Genomic DNA, 19,647 nt, shown 5'->3' with positions numbered 1-19,647 from the left:
GGGGTCCTTGGTGGGGGGGGGGGGAGTAGGAGAGCCTTACCTTCCACCTTCACTGAGAAGGTGATGCTGGAGCCTTTGTTCACCTTCTTGGAGGCGAATCTTTCCAGGAATCGGGGCGGCACCAGCTGCTGGTGTGCATCTGGACAAACAGCAGACACCGGCGATGAACGCATGTCAAGCCCCTGCTCCCTGTTGGGGCACCAAGGCCTCCAGGGGCACCTGCTGCAGCCCCAGTCCCCAGGTCCCAGCCTCATGCACCCGGAGGTTGGGTCTCTACAGCCTGCACCCAACCCTCCTCGGTCTGCAGGGTGGTGTCCCGCAGGCACTGTGGCTGAGCCTCCCACCATCCAAGTTGGCTCACCTGGGGCTGGCTTCTCTTCAGGATCCTTGGGGCCTGAAAGAGCAGGAAGTGGAATCAGCCTGCAGCACTGAGGGGCCTGTCTCCCCAGAGCCCGTGCACCTGCCGAGGGTGGGGGTACCCACTCCTATCCACAACCTCCCTGAGACTCAGGCCATGCAGGGAGCTCACACTGAGGCTGCTCAGACCCAGTGTGATGTCCCCCCACCCCACCGCGCCAGGAGTGTGGGGGTCGCTGTGGCACTGACGCAAGGTCGCATGAAGGTCAGAGGGAAGCCTGGGCAGCGCTGGGTCCCTCAACCACTGCTGGCTCAGGTGGTGATGCTCAGAACTTTGGAGAACAAATAAGTGCAGACATCTCCTCCCAGAGTAACCACTGACCTCTTCCTCTGCACAGTCCGCTGACTAACCCGTGCCCCCCACCCATCCCGGGGCACGTGTATGGAGGCGGGGGGGGGGGGTGGCAGACGGCGGCCCAGGTGTAGACGCTCCGTCCCCAGCACCCACCCCGGACCAGCAGCCTAGCGGACGAGTAGGCGGCGCCCGCGGCGTTGCTGATGTAGGCTGAGTACTGGCCAGCGTCCTCCCTGGTGACCGACAAGACCTCCAGGGTGTGAAGTGTCTTCCTGTCAGCCATGCGGATGTGCTCAGAAGCCGTCAGGGGCTGCCCGTCTTTGAACCAGTACAGTCGGGGTGTGGGGTAGCCTGCAGCCACAGGGCAGTGGTCAGCACCGAGCCTCCGTCCCACGGGGCACCAGTGACAGCCCAACCTCCACCTGGCCAGTTCTCTCTTCCTCACCTTTCACCTTCAGCTGGAATTTGGCCAGCCGTGTGCCGGGGGCCACCTGGAGGTCCTTCAGCTCCTCCACCACCTGGGGCAGCTGACCCTCCTCTGAGGTAGATTCCGTGCCCTCTTGCTCCCGGCTGGTGGAGAGGACAGAGAAGGGGCAGTGAGGTGGACCGGGGAGGGGTCCAGCGCCTGGGGGGGTCAGGGGCAGTGACGTGGACCGGGGAGGGGTCCAGCGCCTGGGGGGGTCAGGGGCAGTGAGGTGGACCGGGGAGGGGTCCAGCGCCTGGGGGGGTCAGGGGCAGTGACGTGGACCGGGGAGGGGTCCAGCGCCTGGGGGGGTCAGGGGCAGTGAGGTGGACCGGGGAGGGGTCCAGCGCCTGGGGTGGCGGGTCAGGGGCAGTGAGGTGGACCGGGGAGGGGTCCAGCACCTGGGGGGGTCAGGGGCAGTGAGGTGGACCGGGGAGGGGGTCCAGCGCCTGGGGGGGCGGGTCAGGGGCAGTGAGGTGGACCGGGGAGGGGTCCAGTGCCTGGGGAGGTCAGGGGCAGTGAGGTGGACCGGGGAGGGGTCCAGCGCCTGGGGGGGTCAGGGGCAGTGAGGTGGACCGGGGAGGGGTCCAGTGCCTGGGGGGGCGGGTCAGGGGCAGTGAGGTGGACCGGGGAGGGGTCCAGCGCCTGGGGGGGCGGGTCAGGGGCAGTGAGGTGGACCGGGGAGGGGTCCAGCACCTGGGGGGGACAGGGGCAGTGAGGTGGACCGGGGAGGGGTCCAGCGCCTGGGGGGGCGGGTCAGGGGCAGTGAGGTGGACCGGGGAGGGGTCCAGTGCCTGGGGAGGTCAGGGGCAGTGAGGTGGACCGGGGAGGGGTCCAGCGCCTGGGGGGGTCAGGGGCAGTGAGGTGGACCGGGGAGGGGTCCAGCGCCTGGGGGGGTCAGGGGCAGTGAGGTGGACCGGGGAGGGGTCCAGCGCCTGGGGGGTCAGGGGCAGTGAGGTGGACCGGGGAGGGGTCCAGCGCCTGGGGGGTCAGGGGCAGTGAGGTGGACCGGGGAGGGGTCCAGCACCTGGGGGGCTCAGGGGCAGTGAGGTGGACCGGGGAGGGGTCCAGCGCCTGGGGGGGTCAGGGGCAGTGAGGTGGACCGGGGAGGGGTCCAGCGCCTGGGGGGGGCGGGTCAGGGGCAGTGAGGTGGACCGGGGAGGGGTCCAGCACCTGGGGGGGTCAGGGGCAGTGAGGTGGACCGGGGAGGGGTCCAGCGCCTGGGGAGGTCAGGGGCAGTGAGGTGGACCGGGGAGGGGTCCAGCACCTGGGGGGGTCAGGGGCAGTGAGGTGGACCGGGGAGGGGTCCAGCGCCTGGGGGGGCGGGTCAGGGGCAGTGAGGTGGACCGGGGAGGGGTCCAGCACCTGGGGGGGTCAGGGGCAGTGAGGTGGACCGGGGAGGGGTCCAGCGCCTGGGGGGGCGGGTCAGGGGCAGTGAGGTGGACCGGGGAGGGGTCCAGTGCCTGGGGAGGTCAGGGGCAGTGAGGTGGACCGGGGAGGGGTCCAGCGCCTGGGGGGGTCAGGGGCAGTGAGGTGGACCGGGGAGGGGTCCAGCGCCTGGGGGGGTCAGGGGCAGTGAGGTGGACCGGGGAGGGGTCCAGCGCCTGGGGGGTCAGGGGCAGTGAGGTGGACCGGGGAGGGGTCCAGTGCCTGGGGGGCTCAGGGGCAGTGAGGTGGACCGGGGAGGGGTCCAGTGCCTGGGGGGCTCAGGGGCCCGGGGAGGGGTCCGGCGCCTGGGGGGCCAGGTCAGGCGTGGATGGCTTTGGAGAATCCTCATGAGCTGGACAGACACCATGGGGCCTGGTGGAGAGCTCCAGGATTCAGATTCTGTCGGTCCCAGACAGCCCTGCCACCCACTGGGGCTTGCACCACCAGCCCGCTGGGTGCTGCCTGCCTGTGCATGGCCCTCTACCTGGACAGGTAGCCCTGGGCGCTGAAGTAGGAGGAGGTCTCCGTGGCATCAGCTGCAGTTTCGTAGTCTGTGCTGGTCACTGGGAAAGGAAGAGTGTCCGCCATGAGGCTTGTGCCCCACCTGCCCGAGCACGGCCCCACGCCAGGGGCCAGCCACCCGGCTCTCACTGCAAGATCAGCCCTGGGAGCCACGCACACTCCTGGGGCAGAAGCCTTGGGGGACCTGGCTGTCCCCTGGCCCTTAACACCCCACGCTGTCACCCACAAGCCCATGCTTCCAGGCTCGGAAGTAACTGCAACCTCAACCACTGGTCAACTCTGGTGATTCTGGGCCTCATGATGGGGCTGCGTCATCCAGTTTTACCCACTAGGGAACAAGAGGGTGACGCATGCAGGCCTCAAAACCAGCAGCTGGGGGCTTCCACATCCAGCCACGAAGGAGGAACAGGGACTGGACCTATTCTCTGCCAGGAGTGGGATGTTCCTGTCCTCCCCCCAAATTCATATGTGGAAATCCCAACCCCAATGTGTGGGTGTCAGGAGCGGGGTCTTTGGGAGGTAATCAGGGTTAGAGGAGTGCCCCGACAAGGAGCGACCCCCCGCGAGGACACCGTGAGAATACCGCGTCTGCAGCTCAGAAGAGGGCCTTGCTGGAACCCAAGCAGGGGCACCCTGAGCTCAGACACAAGTCTCCAGTGAAGCCTCCAGAACCCCGAGGAGTAACAACCTTCTGTTGTTTCAGCCACCTGCCCCGTGGCACCTGTTAGTGCAGCCTGGACCCAGACACCCTCCCCCACCCTCACCGTGCTGTGCCCCTGCACGAAGTACAACAGTGGTGAGAGTGTGATTTCTATAGGAAGCATGTTCTTGGTCTTTGTCACTGCTCCTGGCACTGAGCTCCAAAGCCCTTGGAGTTTCCCATGTGAGGACAGCAATGACGGTGTCTTTTGCTATGTAATGAGGTCACTCTGGAAAGCCCCTCAGGGTGGGGGCTGGTGACCAGGGGACCCAACCCTGGGACCAGATGGCTGGAAGTTCCAGTCCCACCCCCTGACCTCAGGGAGGGGAGAAGGAATCAACCACCAATCACCAAGGGCCCATGAGTCCATCAATCATGCCCATGTCCTGAAGCCCCCATAAAAACCCACAAGGTCAGGCCTGGAGAGCTTCTGGGCTGGTGACCACGTAGACATGTGGGGAGAAGCTCCACGCCCCTCCCCCAGTGCCCTGCCCTGCGTGTCTCTTCCATCTGGCTACTTCTGAGTTACATCCTTTCATAATACACTGGTAACGTAGGAAGGAGAATGTTTCTCTGAGCTCTGTGAGCCGCTCTAGCAAGTTAATGGAACCTGAGGAGGGGGCCGTGGGAACCTCGGATCTGTAGCCAGCGGGTCAGAGCACGGGGGACCCCTGGACTTGTGACTGGCATCTGCAGTCAGGGGGTCTGTGGGCCTGAACCCCAAACCTGATGCTGACTCCACGTGGGTCTGATGCTGACTGATGCTCACTCCACGTGGGTCTGATGCTGACTCCACGTGGGTCTGATGCTGACTGATGCTGACTCCACATGGGTCTGATGCTGACTCCACGCGGGTCTGATGCTGACTCCATTCAGGTCTGATGCTGACTCCACGCGGGTCTGATGCTGAGTCCACGCGGGTCTGATGCTGACTCCACGCGGGTCTGATGCTGAGTCCACATGGATCTGATGCTGAGTCCACGTGGGTCTGATGCTGACTCCATGTGGGTCTGATGCTGACTGATGCTCACTCCACGTGGGTCTGATGCTGAGTCCACGCGAGTCTGGTGCTGACTCCACGTGGGTCTGATGCTGACTCCACGTGGGTCTGATGCTGACTGATGCTCACTCCACGTGGGTCTGATGCTGAGTCCACGTGGGTCTGATGCTGACTCCACGTGGGTCTGATGCTGACTGATGCTCACTCCACGTGGGTCTGATGCTGAGTCCACGCGAGTCTGATGCTGACTCCACGTGGGTCTGACGCTGACTCCACGTGGGTCTGATGCTGACTGATGCTCACTCCACGTGGGTCTGATGCTGAGTCCACGTGGATCTGATGCTGACTCCACGTGGGTCTGATGCTGAGTCCACGCGAGTCTGATGCTCACTCCACGTGGGTCTGATGCTGAGTCCACGCGAGTCTGATGCTCACTCCACGTGGGTCTGATGCTGAGTCCACGCGAGTCTGATGCTGACTCCACGTGGGTCTGATGCTGAGTCCATGTGGACAGGTTCAGAGGTGAGGTCATTGTAGAAACTCCAGCTGGCGTCAGAGAATTTCTTGTTGAACGCTTACAGATTGGAAACAACGATGAGTTCTGTGATTGCCTCACCTTCCTGCCTTGAGTTTCCAGCTCCAGGAGAGGAAGCTGAGGCCGAACCAGGTAGACCCTGAGTGGAGGAGCTGGCATACTGGGAGATGAAGACTGCTGGTGTCCATAGGACGGAAGCCAGAGAAGAGAGAGGGCAGAGCACTGACTAGCATGTGCACAGGGTGGGGACGAGCCATCTGAGGGGGCCATCGAAACAGTGGGGAGGATGCTGTGTTTCCAGTTGGACTGGGAACTTCCCCACTCTGTGGCTTCCGGTCCTCAGGAAGGGGGATCAGCCCTCAGCAGAGGGAGGAGATCGGCCCTGGATGGAGCTCTGCCAGCCCCCCACCTCAGAGGAAGACCTCAAGAAGATCTGCAGAAATACGAAGTCTCCAGCTGCCACGTGGGCAGGCATCCCGTCAAGGACCTCCAGACTCACACGGAGGCAGGAAAACAGCCCCCAGTGGATCAAAACCAAGCCAGGATGGACGCACATGGAAGTGGCAGACAAGGTCATCAAAGCAGGTATTAGAACTGCATAACCAAGACCCAGCACACGTGAGAAAAGCTTCCAGTAGCACTTGTTGAGACAGACGGTACACTGACAGGCCTGATGGCAGCGTAGTGACTTCAGAAGGACAGCGAAAGTTGGAGGATAGTGGGACAAACAATGTGGGGAAATGGAACTCAGACCCAAGAGCTGCACATGAAGAGAGTCAGCGCGTGGTCGCGCTGCTGCACGCGGCTTCTCGTGCCTGTGACTGCAGTCCCCAGACGAGCGGGGAAGGAAAGAGACTTGAGGAAATCACAGCTAAAAACACTTCCAAGCTTCATGAAAATTAGAAACCCCGAATCCCGAGAAGCTCCATGAACACCAAGCACGCGGGAATATAAAGAAAAGTGCACCCAAGAACAGCACAGTCAGATGCCTCGAAACCAGTGAAAAGAAGGAAATCCTAAAAAATACCCAGAGACCATTTTTGAGGAAAATGACAAACTGGTCCTCAAAGTCATAAAACTCAAGGGACCCAGATGCTCTGAACGAGAGTGAAGCTGGAGGACTCACATGTCCAGATTTCAAAACTGACTACGAAGCTACAGTAATCAAGACAGTGTGGTGTTGCCAGGATGACAGATGTACAGATCAACAGGACAGTTAGAAGCCCAGAAATGAACCCATACGTGTCATGGAAGTCAGTTTTTGACAGGAGTTCCGTGCAATTTTACAGAGGAAGATAGTCTTTTCTGTGAACGGTGCTGGAATAACTACATTTCCACGAGACAAGAATGAATTCGGGTCCTTACCTCACACCATATACCAAAACTAAACCTACATGTAAGAGCTGAACTATAAAACTCTTAGAAGAAAACAGGGTTGTACATCTTTATCATGTCAGATTGGGCAGAAAAGGCAAAGCCACAGAGATGGGAGTGTAGCTCATCGGTGTCCAGGGGCTGGGGGAGGCAGGGTGGGACAGAGCGTGGCTCAGCAGTCCCGATTTTAAATCCCAGGGGAAAGGGCTAGCTTTGCACAGAGAAACAAAGATAGGAATGGCACCCTATTTCTCAGTGGAAAGCATCCAAGCTAGTAAATAGGAGAGCAGCACCTTCAAGGTATGAAAAGAAAAAAGAATCGTCCTAGTAAAAATATCTTTCAGAGCCACAGGAGAAATACAGACTTTTTCTCAGACGTGCAAAAGCTAAGAGAATTCTAGCATTCCCAGATGACGGGGAAAATGTGGAAAGATGACCCTCAGGCGGAAGGACAGCGATGCCAGAAATCTAGATCTCCGCGGCAGCATGGACTAGCTCCTGCTTTGGTGAATGTACACAATTCTGCCTCGGTCACGCTAACCGACTTGCGTACAGCTGTGCTGTGGATACGGCCGTGGCCGTGGCCCTGCATCTTGCTCGTGTCTGCTCAACGACCTCTCGTGGGGCTGGCCGCCCATGAATCCATTCGGGAGAACAGTCCTTCCCAGACCCCACCTACTCTTCGGTCTCAGCTCTGACACCCGCTTTTCCAGAGACAGTGTCCCACGCTGCATTCCCATGTCTCTGATCCACGCCAGCACAGCGGATGATCCCTACTGATGAAGTTACCATCCTGCTGAGTGCATGCGACATCTCGCTGGGGCTCCATTAGCGTTGCCGCCAAGGCTAACATCCTCCAGGTGCCTCAGCCTTCGGCAAGTCCTCCCCCGTGAAGCGTCTGGACACATCTATTGCTCTGGTTCCAAGTGGATTTTTAATTTTCTTTTATCTGTTTACTGTTGAGCATTCTTTATGTTGTTTTAAGATAAAGTTCTTTACTTAGATACCTGGTTTGCAGATACCTTATCCTGCCATGTAGTCTCTCCACGTGGGGTCTTTCTCAGAGCAGAAGTTCCTAACTTTTACCAATTTTCCCTTTTATGGGTGTTGCTTTAGTTGTCAAATCTAAGAAGTCTTTTCCTGGCCGTAGGTCCTAAAAATTTCCTCCTCTTTTTCTGAAAGTTTCATGGTTTTGTATTTTCTATTTATGTATGTAATCCATTTTGAGCTCATTTTTGTATGAGATCAAGGTCTATTTATTTGCCTGTAAATATCCCAATTACTCCAGCATGACTTGAGATTCTATCCTTGAATCCGAAATTCTACCCTTCCTCCACTTAAACGCTCTCGCACTTTTCTCAAAGATCAGATGGACCTACTCGTCCTGAGGCCCACCAGGAGTCACTGCATTAGAATAAAACACACCTCCTGTCCCCTTATCACTCGGGGAAACTTCCGGCGACTCGGGAACCGTGTACTGGGAATGAAGGACAACCAAATCCGTATTTCTTCATGCACACAGCTAACCTCCACACGTGCCTGGGGCACCTGTGACCTGTCCGAGGCCCCTCTCCAGCCTAGACACCACCCAAGGAGACGAGGCCCCCCACCCCCAACCTGGCCCCAATCCTCCAGTGTTGTCTGGGTCCTTCTGCAACCCAGCACCGGCCCCGCCCAGCTCGGGCCCTGGGGCCATCGAACCCGGATCCCCACACTCACGGTCTACACGGAGCTCTGCCTTCGTAGAGGACACGCCCACGCTGTTCTCAGCCATGCAGCGGTAAACGCCCATGTCTGCCGGCACCACGGCTGTGATGATGAGCTGGTGGCCGCCCTGCTGGTCCTCACTGATCATATAGTGGTCATCCTCCTCCAGCATCCTTCCATCCTTGAACCAGCACACGGTGGGCACGGGCTGGCCTGTCACCACGCAGTCGAAGCTCACGGGGTAGCCGTCCAGCACCTCCTGATCCTGCAGCCCAGTCAGGAACACGGGGGCTGGGAGGGACAAGCGGGGTGTGCAGTGAGTGGGCCCCAGGCCTCTCCCCCAGCCACCCCAGCAGCTCAGCGTGCGTCATCTGCTCCCACTGAGGTGGGGGGGGCGCTCGCAGGTGCCTGGGCCAAACACAGTTCTGTCTCTGCTCGCCTAGGTCCAAGCCACCGAGAGGTCAGAGGCATCGTGGACAGGAAACAGGGAGGAGGGGGAGGTAAGGGGAGACAAATGCTGTGTGGGCTGAGGGTCCAAGGGTTGCAAGGATGAGAATGGCCCAACATTGTGCAGGGAGGTTCCCAGACGTGACGCCATGGGTTATTCGTTAGACCCCTCGTTGTCCCTAGCGATACGCAAGCCAACAGTGGAATGGCTCTAAAATTAATCTAAGTTGCTGGAGCAGGTAGTGGGGGCCGTGGAATCCCCCCTTTCATAGCGGTTGTATCCTAAACCCTCACGGAGCAAAAAACACAAACTCTGGAAAGTCAGTATCCTATACCCACTTCACAGAGGAGGACACTGAGGCCCACCCAGAGAGGCTAGCTCACAACAGGCAGCTGGGATTGACATCGAGCTCTGTCTATCCCCAAATTCGGGGCTCTTCCAGCTCAGTGGGCTGCATCTGCAGTGGCCAGAGGCTGGAGGCCAGCCAGCTCGCTGAGTCTTCACCTGACGCAGGTCACCTTGGCTGGCCCTGCTCCTCCTCCTTCCCCGCCACCACTCCCGCCCCCCCCAGCCGCGGGCAGCAGGCCGACTCACCAGCCTCTGCAGTCTGTGGGCGGGGCACCATCTCCTGAGGCGTGGCAGGGGCGGGACCCATCTTGCTGATGCGCATCTCCACCCCCCGGGGCCCCTGCTCCAACAGGCTGATGTCCACCCCGATGCCCATGGTGCCAAACATCTCCCGGAAGCAGGTGGCCGCACGGTGGGACTCGGCAAGTGACTCGAAGCGGATGTAGACGAAGTGCTCATCTTCGTGGTACGTCTGCCAGTCCCCAGGCTCCTCGGGCTGTGCTGAGCCCTCATCTGCACTGAGGAAGATCTCTTCGTCTGAAACCTCAGCTGGGCTCTTGGTGCGGAAGAGGCGGTGCAGCCGCCGGGCCGCCCGGCGAAAGGCGTCGTCCAGCTCTCCCCCCGAGGAGCTCTCTGCCTCGCTTTCAGTCCCGCTGACCACCACACAAGCGCTGTGGGCCACGTGGCCAAACTTGCTGCTCACCTGACAGGTGTAGTGGCCGGCGTCGGCCCGGCCCAGGCCCGTGACCAGCAGGGAGCAGGTGCCGTCCGCGAGCTGGTCAATGTGGTGGTGCCGGCCATCTGTCAGCTCCACGCCATCCTTCAGCCAGCGAGCACGCACATCCGCCTTGCTGGACACCACACACTCCAGACGCAGGACATCCCCCACCTGTGCCTCTGTATCCCCAAACGTGCGGGAGAACACAGGTCCCTCCTGCTGCTTCATCTCCTTGCGGACCTTGTAGCCCTTGAAGGCAGCCTGGATCTTCACGGCTGCCTTGTCCATGGACGGGTCACTCAAATCTCCCAGTGGTGGGCAAACAGCCGCTGGCTGCTCCTGATGCTTCTGTGGCTTCCCAGGTGGGACTGTGGGAACCCCAGCCTGTGCACACAGGGAAGGTAGGGAAACTGAGGCCCACGACAGGAAAAGCACAGTGCAGGGGCAGCTGGGGCAGGGCTGGAAGCAAAGCGCAGGTCTCCCACCCCAGCTCCAGGTCATCATGCCCCTCTGTTTCCTGCCCACCTGCAGCTGCTCAGCCTTTGCGTGCCTGATGGCTCCTGGTGCTGCCGAGAGGCAAGCCCGCTCCCTGAAATCAGTCTAAGTGGTCACCCAGACAGAGACTGGCAGGTTGTGAGACACAGCCGGGCGGATGGGTGAATGGGTGGACGGTGGATGGATGGGTGGCGGATGGGTGAATAGTGGATGTGTGGGTAGGTGGGTGGTGGAAGGTGGATGGGTAAGTGAGTAGATGATGGGTGGTGGCGTGAATGGTGGATAGGTGAGTGGTGGATGTTGGGTGGTGGATGGGTGAGTAGTATAATGAATGGGTAGGCGGGTGGGTCAATGGTGGATGGGTAGATGAGTAGTGGATGGGTGGGTGGGTGAGTGGTGGGTGGGTGGATGTTGGGTGGTGGATGGGTGGGCGGGTGGTGGATGAGTAGATGGTAGATGGGTGAGTGAAAGGCGGATGGGTGGGTTGATGGGTGGTAGATGGGTAAATGGATGAATGTGTGGTAGATGGAGATAGACGGTGAGTGGGTGACAGATGAATGGGTGAGTGAGTGGTAGATGGGTGGGTGGTATGTGGGTGAATGGGCGGGCAGGTGATGGATGGATGGGTTAGTGGTGGGTGGGTGAATGGATGGGTGAATGGTGGATGGATGGATAGATGGGTGGATGGGTGGGTGGGTGGATGGACAGATGGACAGATGGACGGATGGGTGGATGGATGGGTGGATGGATGGGTGGATGGGTGGGTGGGTGGATGGACAGATGGACAGATGGACGGATGGGTGGATGGATGGGTGGATGGATGGGTGGATGGGTGGGTGGGTGCATGGACAGATGGACAGATGGACGGATGGGTGGATGGATGGGTGGATGGATGGGTGAATGGATGGGTGAATGGTGGATGGATGGATGGATGGGTGGATGGATGGATGGATGGATGGGTGGATGGATGGATAGATGGGTGGATGGATGGATGGATGGATGGGTAGTAAATGGGTGGGTGAATGGTGGATGGGTGGATGGATGGGTGGTAAATGGGTGCATGAATGGTGGATGGGTGGATGGATGGGTGAGTGAATGGTGGGTGAATGGTGGATGGGTGGATGGATGGGTGAGTGAATGGTGGGTGAATGGTGGATGGTGGATGGTGGGTGGCTGGACAGTGGATGGATGGATGGGTGAGTGGTGGATAGGTGGGTGGGTGGGCAGGTGGTGGATGAGGAGATGGTAGACGGATGAGTGAATGGTGGTGGATGGGTGGGTTGGCAGGTGGATGTTAGATGGATGGGTGGATGGATGGGTGAGTGGTGGATGACGCGTGGACGGACAACGGATGGCAAATGGACAGCACGTGGATGGGTGGCTGTATCAGTGGGTAGCACAGGACAGATGATGGAGCAATGAGCGGGTGGCGGGTGGAGGGGTGGTGAAGATCTGAGACGGCAAGGCCTCCCCGTGTAGGCCACACTGGACACTCACCTTGCTGACCAGGGGTGAGGTGCTGGGCCGCCCAGCCTTCTTGAGGTAGGTAACCAGGGCAGGAGTGCCCGCCCGGGACTCGTCATCAGAGCTGGTGTGTGAGAGGTCGGCCTCGCCGGAACGTGCCAGCTCATCAGCGGTGGAGTAGTCCTCAGAGAGGTCACGGGCTGCTTCCTCTGGCTCATGCTGCAGGCGCTGCGAGTGACCGTCCTCCTCGGGCAGCTCGCTGATGGAGTCCAGCGTGGGCTCACGGCTCATGCGGCGCTTCCGGGCCAGGGCCTCCCACAGCAGGTGCAGGTCACCCTCCTGGGCTGCCTCAGGGGGGAGGCTGGGCTGCGCAGGGGCCTCCTCCCCAGAGCCTGGGGCCAGCACCACTGAGAAGGACAGGAGATGGTCAGCAGGTGGGCGGGGGTGGACAAACCCTTGACCCCAGGCCGGCCTAAGCTCTGACTGTGGTTTCCCTCAGTAGACCAAAGAGCTCTGAAGGCCCCCAACAAATAGGTTGTAGAGGTTCTGAACTGCCTTGTCAGCCTCAGCTTCCCCTGATGAAGCCAGACCCCAACCTACAGCGAGCACCTGCAGAGGAGCGAGCCCAAGCATAGGGCCAGAGTCAGTGCAAGTGCTGAGGGGCTCATAGTGTGAGGGGTTCAGAGCACAGGGGGGAGGGGGTCAGAGGTGGGCTCAGAGCGCAGGGAGGAGGGGGTCAGAGTGGGGAGACTGGTAGTGGGAGGGATTTATAATGTGGGGGGCTCGAGCACAGAGGGGAGAGGATCAGAATGGGGATGGTCATAACGGGGGGCTCGAAGCACAGGGCGCGGGGCACCTTATAGCGTGGGGGCATGAGTTCAGGGGGCAGTGATTTAGAGTGGGGGCTCGCAGGGTGGGGTCTGAGCACAGAGTGGGGGACTCAGAAGGCAGGGCGGAGGAGGCTCAGAGGGCAGGGGCCAGAGAGCTCGAGGGACCATAGTGGTGCCAAGGGATGTGATGGTCAGCGTCCCGCTCGGGGACCAGTGTGACGTGAGCTGCCAGCCGTCTGAAGAAGCGAAGCCACAGGGTCCCACCAGGCCTCAGTCTTAAGGCCGCCTCCCCAAGAGGACCCCTGCCTGTCTGCGCTGGAGCTGATGACGACGAGGGGCCGGCTCACTCCCACACCCCAGGGCTCTCCCGCTTTCGCTGGGTCCCGAGGACGCACCCTGGAAGGAGGCAGCTGCAGAGGAGATGGGGTCCTGGGCGCGGCAGCAGTGGTACTCGCCCTGGTCCTCCTCGGAGAAGCCCCGGATGACCAGCGTCTGCCGCTCAGCCCGGCAGAGAACCTGGAAGCGCCCGCTCGGTTGGATGAGCTCCGTCCCCTTCAGCCAGACGACCTCGCCCGCCTCGGCCACCTGGCACTCCAGACACACGTCCTCACCGGCAGCCACCTGCCGGCTCTCGGGAGCCGGGGGCGCGGGAGCCGGGTGTGCGGGAGCCGGGGGCGTGGGAGCCGGGCGTGCGGGAGCCGGGGGCGCGGGAGCTGGGGCCGCAGGCTCAGGCTCCTGGGGCTCTGCGGGGAACAACGCCACTTCAGCAAGGCGTGCCCGGGGCCCTCCAGCCTGGGGAGCACTCCGGGCAGACCTCACCCTCACCAAGCGTGGGGAGAGCAGCGCCTCACCGAGCCTCACTGTCTGCGGCAGGTGCACCGGCTCCCCGGCCCCCGCTGGGCCCACAGCCGCCACGCGGAAGCGGTACGTCTCTCCGGGGGCCAGGCCGTCCACCACGCACTCGGGCCCGGGCACCAGTTCGTGGCACAGCCGCCACTCACCCGTGGCGGCTGCCTTCAACTCCACCCGATAGCCGTAGAGACCGCCACCGCCGTCACTTGCAGGGGCCACCCAAGACAGCGTCACGGAGCGGCCGCTTCGCGCCACCACCTCAGCGTCCTCTGGGGGGTCCGGGAGGCCTGCAGGGAAAGGGGCTGATCGGTGGAGGCTCCCGTTGGCACCCGCGCGTGCCCAGCCTGGCTGCTTGGGGTCTGATCCTAGGGTGCGGAGTGGGCACCAGGCCGTCCGCCCCCAAGGCCGGTGAGCCACTGCGCTCTGGGCCCAGCCCCTCTGAGAGAGCAAAGGGAGACTGTGTGCCCTGAGCCCACCCGGACGGGGGCCACGGAGAGACCCCAGCAGCCTCTGGGACTGCACAGCAGAGCCCTAGCCCCAACCTGCAGCAGGCGGCCCGAGCCACCCACCCAACACGGTGAGCCGCGCGGAGGCCACGGCGTCGCGGGCGGCGAAGGTGACCTCGCCAGCGTGGTGCGGCTGGGCGGCGCGCAGCTGCAAGGTGTGGTGGCTGCCATCCGCGGTGACCATCCAGTCGGGGTCGTCCGGCTGCACAGCGGCCCCGTTGATGTACCAGGTTGCCTCGCCCACCGGCACCGCCTCGCTGAGCGAGCAGCCAAAGCTGGCCCGCCCACCGGCCCGCACCGTGGCGTCCTGCGGCGGCTCCAGCACGTCCAGGCGCCAGCCTGTGGGCGGGGGCGGTGCGGTGAGCGTGCGGGCGCAGGGCCAGCCTGGAGGCACGGCCAGTGGACCTCTGTGCCTCCAGGTCCCTCCAGCCCCGCCCCCCCCCCCCCCCCCCGGCAGAGGAGGAGACCAGACCGCCGCCCTGCACCTCCACGGCGCGGGGGTCCTGTGGGATCTGAGACCTGGCCCCACCCTGCGGCCCCAGCCCGCCCCCTCCACACAGCTGTGGCGCGGCAGCGGTGGGAGGGGTCCCAGACACACACCCCTTCCCCCCCCAGCCCTAACCTCTGACTGTGAGGAACGCGGATGTCACCACGCCCCCCGCCAGGAAGGTCACCCGGCAGGTGTCCTGCAGCCGCAGGTTCTTAAGTAGCAGCAGGTGCCGCAGGCCGTTCTCCAAGTAGACCACCTCCGTGTTCTCGGAGGTGTGCACGGGCTCGTCGTCCCGCAGCCAGGTGTGGGCGGCCACCTCGGGGCGCGACAGCCGGCACTCGAACAGCGCCTCGCCGCCTTCCAGGGCGTCCACATTCTCCAAGCCGCGCACCACGCTGTTCTTGGCTGCGGGGAGGGAGGCCGCTCAGGGATCCCTGCGCAGGCCCGTGGGAGAACCTCCCCCTCATTGCACAGGGCCCGAGGGCCGAACAGAACGCCGCCTAGTGGAGGGTAGCGCACAGTGTCCACGTGGGGTCGCCATGGGGGCCTCCTGACGCCCTGCCCACTCCCACACCATCACTGCCCTGGTGGCCTTCGCTCGTGGCCAGGGAGGGGGGTGCTCCACACCAGGCGGGTGAGAAGCCTCCCAGGTGGTCCCACCTGGGACCTGATGCACAGCCAGGCTCAAACCCCCGCCCCTCCCCCACCCCAGGCTGCGTATGGGGCTCAGGAAATGCCCCCCTTTCTTCCCATTCCCGCCAGAGCTATCGGCCATGCTGAGCTGCTCCCCTCACTCCACAGACCAGACAGACCTCTGCCCTAAGTCCCCACCCCTCCCGGTCTCTCGTGCACACACGACACCAGTCTCAGTACGTGCGCTCGAGTTTGTGTGTGTGTGAGTCCCGAGCTCAGGACTGGGCATGCCTGGCCCCAGCTCCAGCCCAGCGCCTGGCTGCACTGCTTGTCTCCTGCCACGGCCCATTCCCATGACACACCACCTGTTGGGCAGGCGATGCCCGTAGGAACAGTCTGAGTGGGCTTCCAGGAGGAGGAGGAACCTCAGAATGGGCATGACTGAGCTGGGCAGGAGCAGTGACAAGAAGGGACCCCAGGATGGGAAGGAAGGAGGGATTCGTGAGGGGCAGTGGGGACTTGGCCAGCAGAGTAAGGGATGCAAGGCGCCAGGTGGGGTCCTGGGAGGGGCGTGCGTGTCAGGCCGGAACGGAACGCCAGGTGAGCCAGGGCTGGCCTGGATGCTGGGAAGGCTGTGACCTTGACCCACATGACTTCGGACGCCGACCTGAGGGATGGGGGTGGGGGCAGCCAGGCGCACGGCCCCCACTGCTCTCTGGGGTACACACCCAAGTGAAACCTGTTCACAGCCCTCGTGCTCAATCCCAGCTTCTCCACAGAGTCCATGTGCCCTGCAGGCGAGGGTGCCCGCTCTGGACAAGCAGCCCCAGGGAGTGAGAGGGGCAGGGCAGAGTACCCAGAGGACCTGTCCATGTCCTTCTTCTGGTCACCCTCCCGGCCCCGGGTTGCTCGCCCCACAGACCAGACATCCCCACAGCCCGGCCCCTTTCCTCCCCACATCAGAATCAGCGGCACCAGCGGGGGCTTAGAAGTGCATCCCCATCTCCGCTGTGCTCAGATGGCCAGCTGGGGGCTGCTCTTAATCCTGGGGAGGAGCAGGGGGACCAAGGGGAAGGCCAAGCCTGGAGTCACTGGGGTGCTCAGCATCCTTCCTTCCCATTCCAGATGTCTCCGCTGCTCTGTTTTGCTAAAATCCCAGACTTCCCTGAGCGCTCGCCGGCCCTCTCCTGCCTCTCCAGGCTCCCTTGTCCGTGCCAGATGCCCTCACACCCCAGCCCCACTCCCACCTCCCTCAGGCCTGGGCTCACCTCCCCACAGCCCTTAGCAGCTATCACCCCTGCCTTCAGCCCCCACAGCAATGGCCCCTGCACAGAGGCCTTAATGTCTGTTCGGAGCTGTGCCCCCAGCGACCAAAAACACAGCGTTTTAACAACTCAGTTCTTTCAAGAGTGAAGCGGTGGGCGCGCCACACGGCAGGTGGCCCCCTGACCGCTGCCTGCAGCCTCCAGCTCACTCACCACGGGGAGGGGTTCAGATTTTCCCAAATAGGACGTGGCAGCAGCCAAGAGATGCCCCCCCGACAGAGGCTGCCGTCCACCGCCCCCCACCCCGGGTTCCCAGAGAGTGTCCTTGCTGTGCCGCAGACGGGGACGGAGGGCTCGAGAGCCCGCTGGGCGGCTGGCCTGGACAGGAGCGTGGCTAAGATCCCCGGGGCTCGAGGAGCTCTCAGCCCAGCACCCCGTCCTGTCCTGCCGCAGGCTGCTCTGGGAGCAGAGGGGCTCTGCACGCCGGACCCTGTCTCTGTGGCAGGGTCACGTGGCCACAGGGCGCTGGCTGTCCCCAGCTGCCTCTGCACCATGCAGGACGGTCCCAGCCACGCCGGAGCCGGGCAGGCCTCACCTTGCACGTGCAGCAGGGCCGCCACGCGGGTGCCTGCAGCCTCACAAGAATAGATGCCACTGTCGCAAGGCAAGGCCGGCTGGAAGGACAGCCTGGCCACGGTCCAGTCCTGCTCTATGATGACACGGCACCCGTCGGCCCGCACCTCCTGCTCGTCCATCTTCCACGTGGCCTGCACCGGCCGCGAATACTGGCAGAGGAGCTCAGCCCGGCCGCCCTCCTCCACCACCAGGTCCTGCATGGCACTGACCACCTCCACCGCGGGATCTGTCGGCCGACACCCCGGTCCCGCGTCAGCTGGGGCCGCGCGGCTGCACCCCACCCGCCCTCTGGTCTCAGCGGCTCAGCAGCAAGCAAGCATGGGGCTGTGGCGGGAGAGGCACCTGTCACGGCGGCCCGGGGCCCTCTTCGCAGGGCAAGCCTTGCCCCCCACACCACCACCCGCGGAAGACGGCACTGTCGGCTCGGCCTCGTCGGGGCTAGGCCCTTCCTCACCCGTCTTGTCCCCTAAGCCCCTGCCTCCCTCCCCACCCCCTGGCCCAGGGCATACTTTGCCTCAGCAGGGACACGACACCCGTCCTCAAAGCCCCCAGGCCTCTGCTGGGCACATGGCACGCCCAGCCCAGCTTGTCCCTTCGCCAGGGGCCTCGCCGACCTCCTTGGGGTCCCCACCCCATCTTGGCCTGCTGACATCCTACTCAACAAATGGGGCGCCCCTGGGGTGCTGGTGGATGTGCACGTTAATTCTGCAGAAGCACAGAGGAGGACCAGGGTGCCAGGCGAAGCCTTGCTGGCCCGCCGTCCCAGGAGTGCCTGACCCCCCCGACCGGTGTCCCTCCCCAAAGGCTAGCTCTCTCCTGGAAGGGTACAAGACCTCAGCCGAGCCCGCAGCAAGGGAAGCAGCTGTGGGCAGCGACAGTGCCGCCCCGGCCAGCTCCAGGAAGGGGACTCTCGCCTCCCGGCTGCCCTCAGGTGCTCCACAGGGTGGTGGCCCAGGCAGGAAGCAGGGCGTGGCCCTACAGGTGGGGGGGGGGCGGTGGGCTTGCAGGTTCACCACTCTCTTCCACAAAGCAGGATGGCAGACCTCACAGTGTGCCTGCCCCGTCTGTGTCCTGGGGCCAGCCCCAGACCCACCGCCCGGGAACCCGCAGCAAGCGTGCCGGGTCAGCAGGTGCAGAAGCGCCAGCCCAGGGCAGGTCCCATCGGCCAATACCTTTGACCAACAACTTGGCCGTGGAGACCAGGGGCCCTGCGCGGTAGGTGATGGTGCCTGAGTCAGCAACCCCCAGGCCCGAGAGTGTGAGGGAGTGGAGGGTCCCGTCGCGCACGGAGATGGCGCTCTGGGGGCCATCCTGCAGCAGGGTGCCATCCAGCCACCAGCGGGCCTCCGGCCCACCCGCGCGGGACACCTCACAGGAGAATGTGGCCACCTCCCCCGCAAAGACGTCCACGTTCTGCAAGCCACGTACCAGGCATGGTGCCGCCTCTGCACAAGAGGGCGAAAGGAAGGGGGCTGGGTGCCCTGGGTCTGTGGGGCCAGCCTGGGGTCCGAGTCTACAGATCCACCCAGGCCAGCTGGCCTGCTTTGCTTGCAGAATGAGATACAGAGACCACCCATGGCAAGCCCGCGGAGGGCCAGCTCAGCCCCCCTGCACCCGACACCCCATTGGAATATGTCCACTTGCACCAAAGGAGACTGATGACCTGCATCCATGCCCTTGTCAGAAGGCACAACACATAAGTTCCAAGCCCCAAAACTGTGATCTTTGTGGGGTGAGGAGGAGAAGCCATGGGGCCCAATGCTCTGATCTGGTGTGGGATCTCCCGTGGGAGATCAGCCCTCCATTCCTGGAGGTGTGGAAGCAGGTGCCTCTCCCGTCCCCAGATTTCCATTTGTGCAGATGTGCCCTCAGGTCCCTCCAGCCCTAAGATTCCCGGGCCCTAACGCCACGTGTCACACAGTGGGGCCTGAACCCAGGCCCTTCCCACTGCTCTGTACCCCTGTACCCACCATGGCTGGCCCCTCCCCCAGAAGGTCCTCCATGCCCTTCCCGGGGGTGCACCATTGACACCCTAGCCCCACCTGCCCTTCCACCGCCTCCCAAAAGGGCACACTTGACTGCATCCCCACCCTTCCCCATTAGCTCCCCATTCTGATCTCCAGCAGAGTTCCCGAGTTCATCCATATGCCACCTGACAGGACACCCATTCACACACCCCCATGCTCACAGTCATCCCCACAGTCATGACCAGGCATCTGTACATGAGCCAGCACACCCCAACTGGGGACACCGGACCAAGAGGGGCCAAGGCACACAGCCCTCGGTAGAGCCTGCAAGGCCCAACCCAGTCCCATGCTGTCCCCTCAGAGATGCCCACTCTGATGAACACATGGCCACTTTGCTCAGGACAACCAGGATCCTACCCCTCTCCCATCACTCAACTTGAGGGCACTGCACTCTGGAGCCTTACCCAGCCCCACAGTTCACAGAGCTGACTCTGTCTGTCCGCCTTCTGAAGATCTGGTGCAGGAGGGGAGGGGACCTGAGATTCAGGACATAC

General features: G+C 62.7%; 1 protein-coding gene across 1 annotated transcript in view; it reads right to left on the bottom strand.

Moving 5' to 3' along the window:
- Positions 1–19,647, bottom strand: part of OBSCN (obscurin, cytoskeletal calmodulin and titin-interacting RhoGEF) — a 103,689-nt gene that overhangs the window by 20,872 nt on the left and 63,170 nt on the right. The window contains exons 50-61 of the mRNA XM_035727619.1: positions 14,725–14,997; positions 14,166–14,441; positions 13,596–13,883; positions 13,140–13,487; positions 11,948–12,321; positions 9,484–10,339; positions 8,454–8,732; positions 3,088–3,166; positions 1,158–1,282; positions 866–1,063; positions 362–394; positions 41–139 (exon numbers count right to left, since the gene is read on the bottom strand). Of these exons, the coding sequence (XP_035583512.1) occupies positions 41–139; positions 362–394; positions 866–1,063; positions 1,158–1,282; positions 3,088–3,166; positions 8,454–8,732; positions 9,484–10,339; positions 11,948–12,321; positions 13,140–13,487; positions 13,596–13,883; positions 14,166–14,441; positions 14,725–14,997 (3,228 nt within the window). The remainder of the gene's footprint in view (positions 1–40; positions 140–361; positions 395–865; positions 1,064–1,157; positions 1,283–3,087; positions 3,167–8,453; positions 8,733–9,483; positions 10,340–11,947; positions 12,322–13,139; positions 13,488–13,595; positions 13,884–14,165; positions 14,442–14,724; positions 14,998–19,647) is intronic.

Source organism: Zalophus californianus, chromosome 5, assembly GCF_009762305.2.
Source record: "Zalophus californianus isolate mZalCal1 chromosome 5, mZalCal1.pri.v2, whole genome shotgun sequence".
NCBI lineage: Eukaryota > Metazoa > Chordata > Mammalia > Carnivora > Otariidae > Zalophus > Zalophus californianus.
Note: the sequence above shows the minus strand (reverse complement) of the source record. Positions and strands in the feature narration are given on the sequence as shown.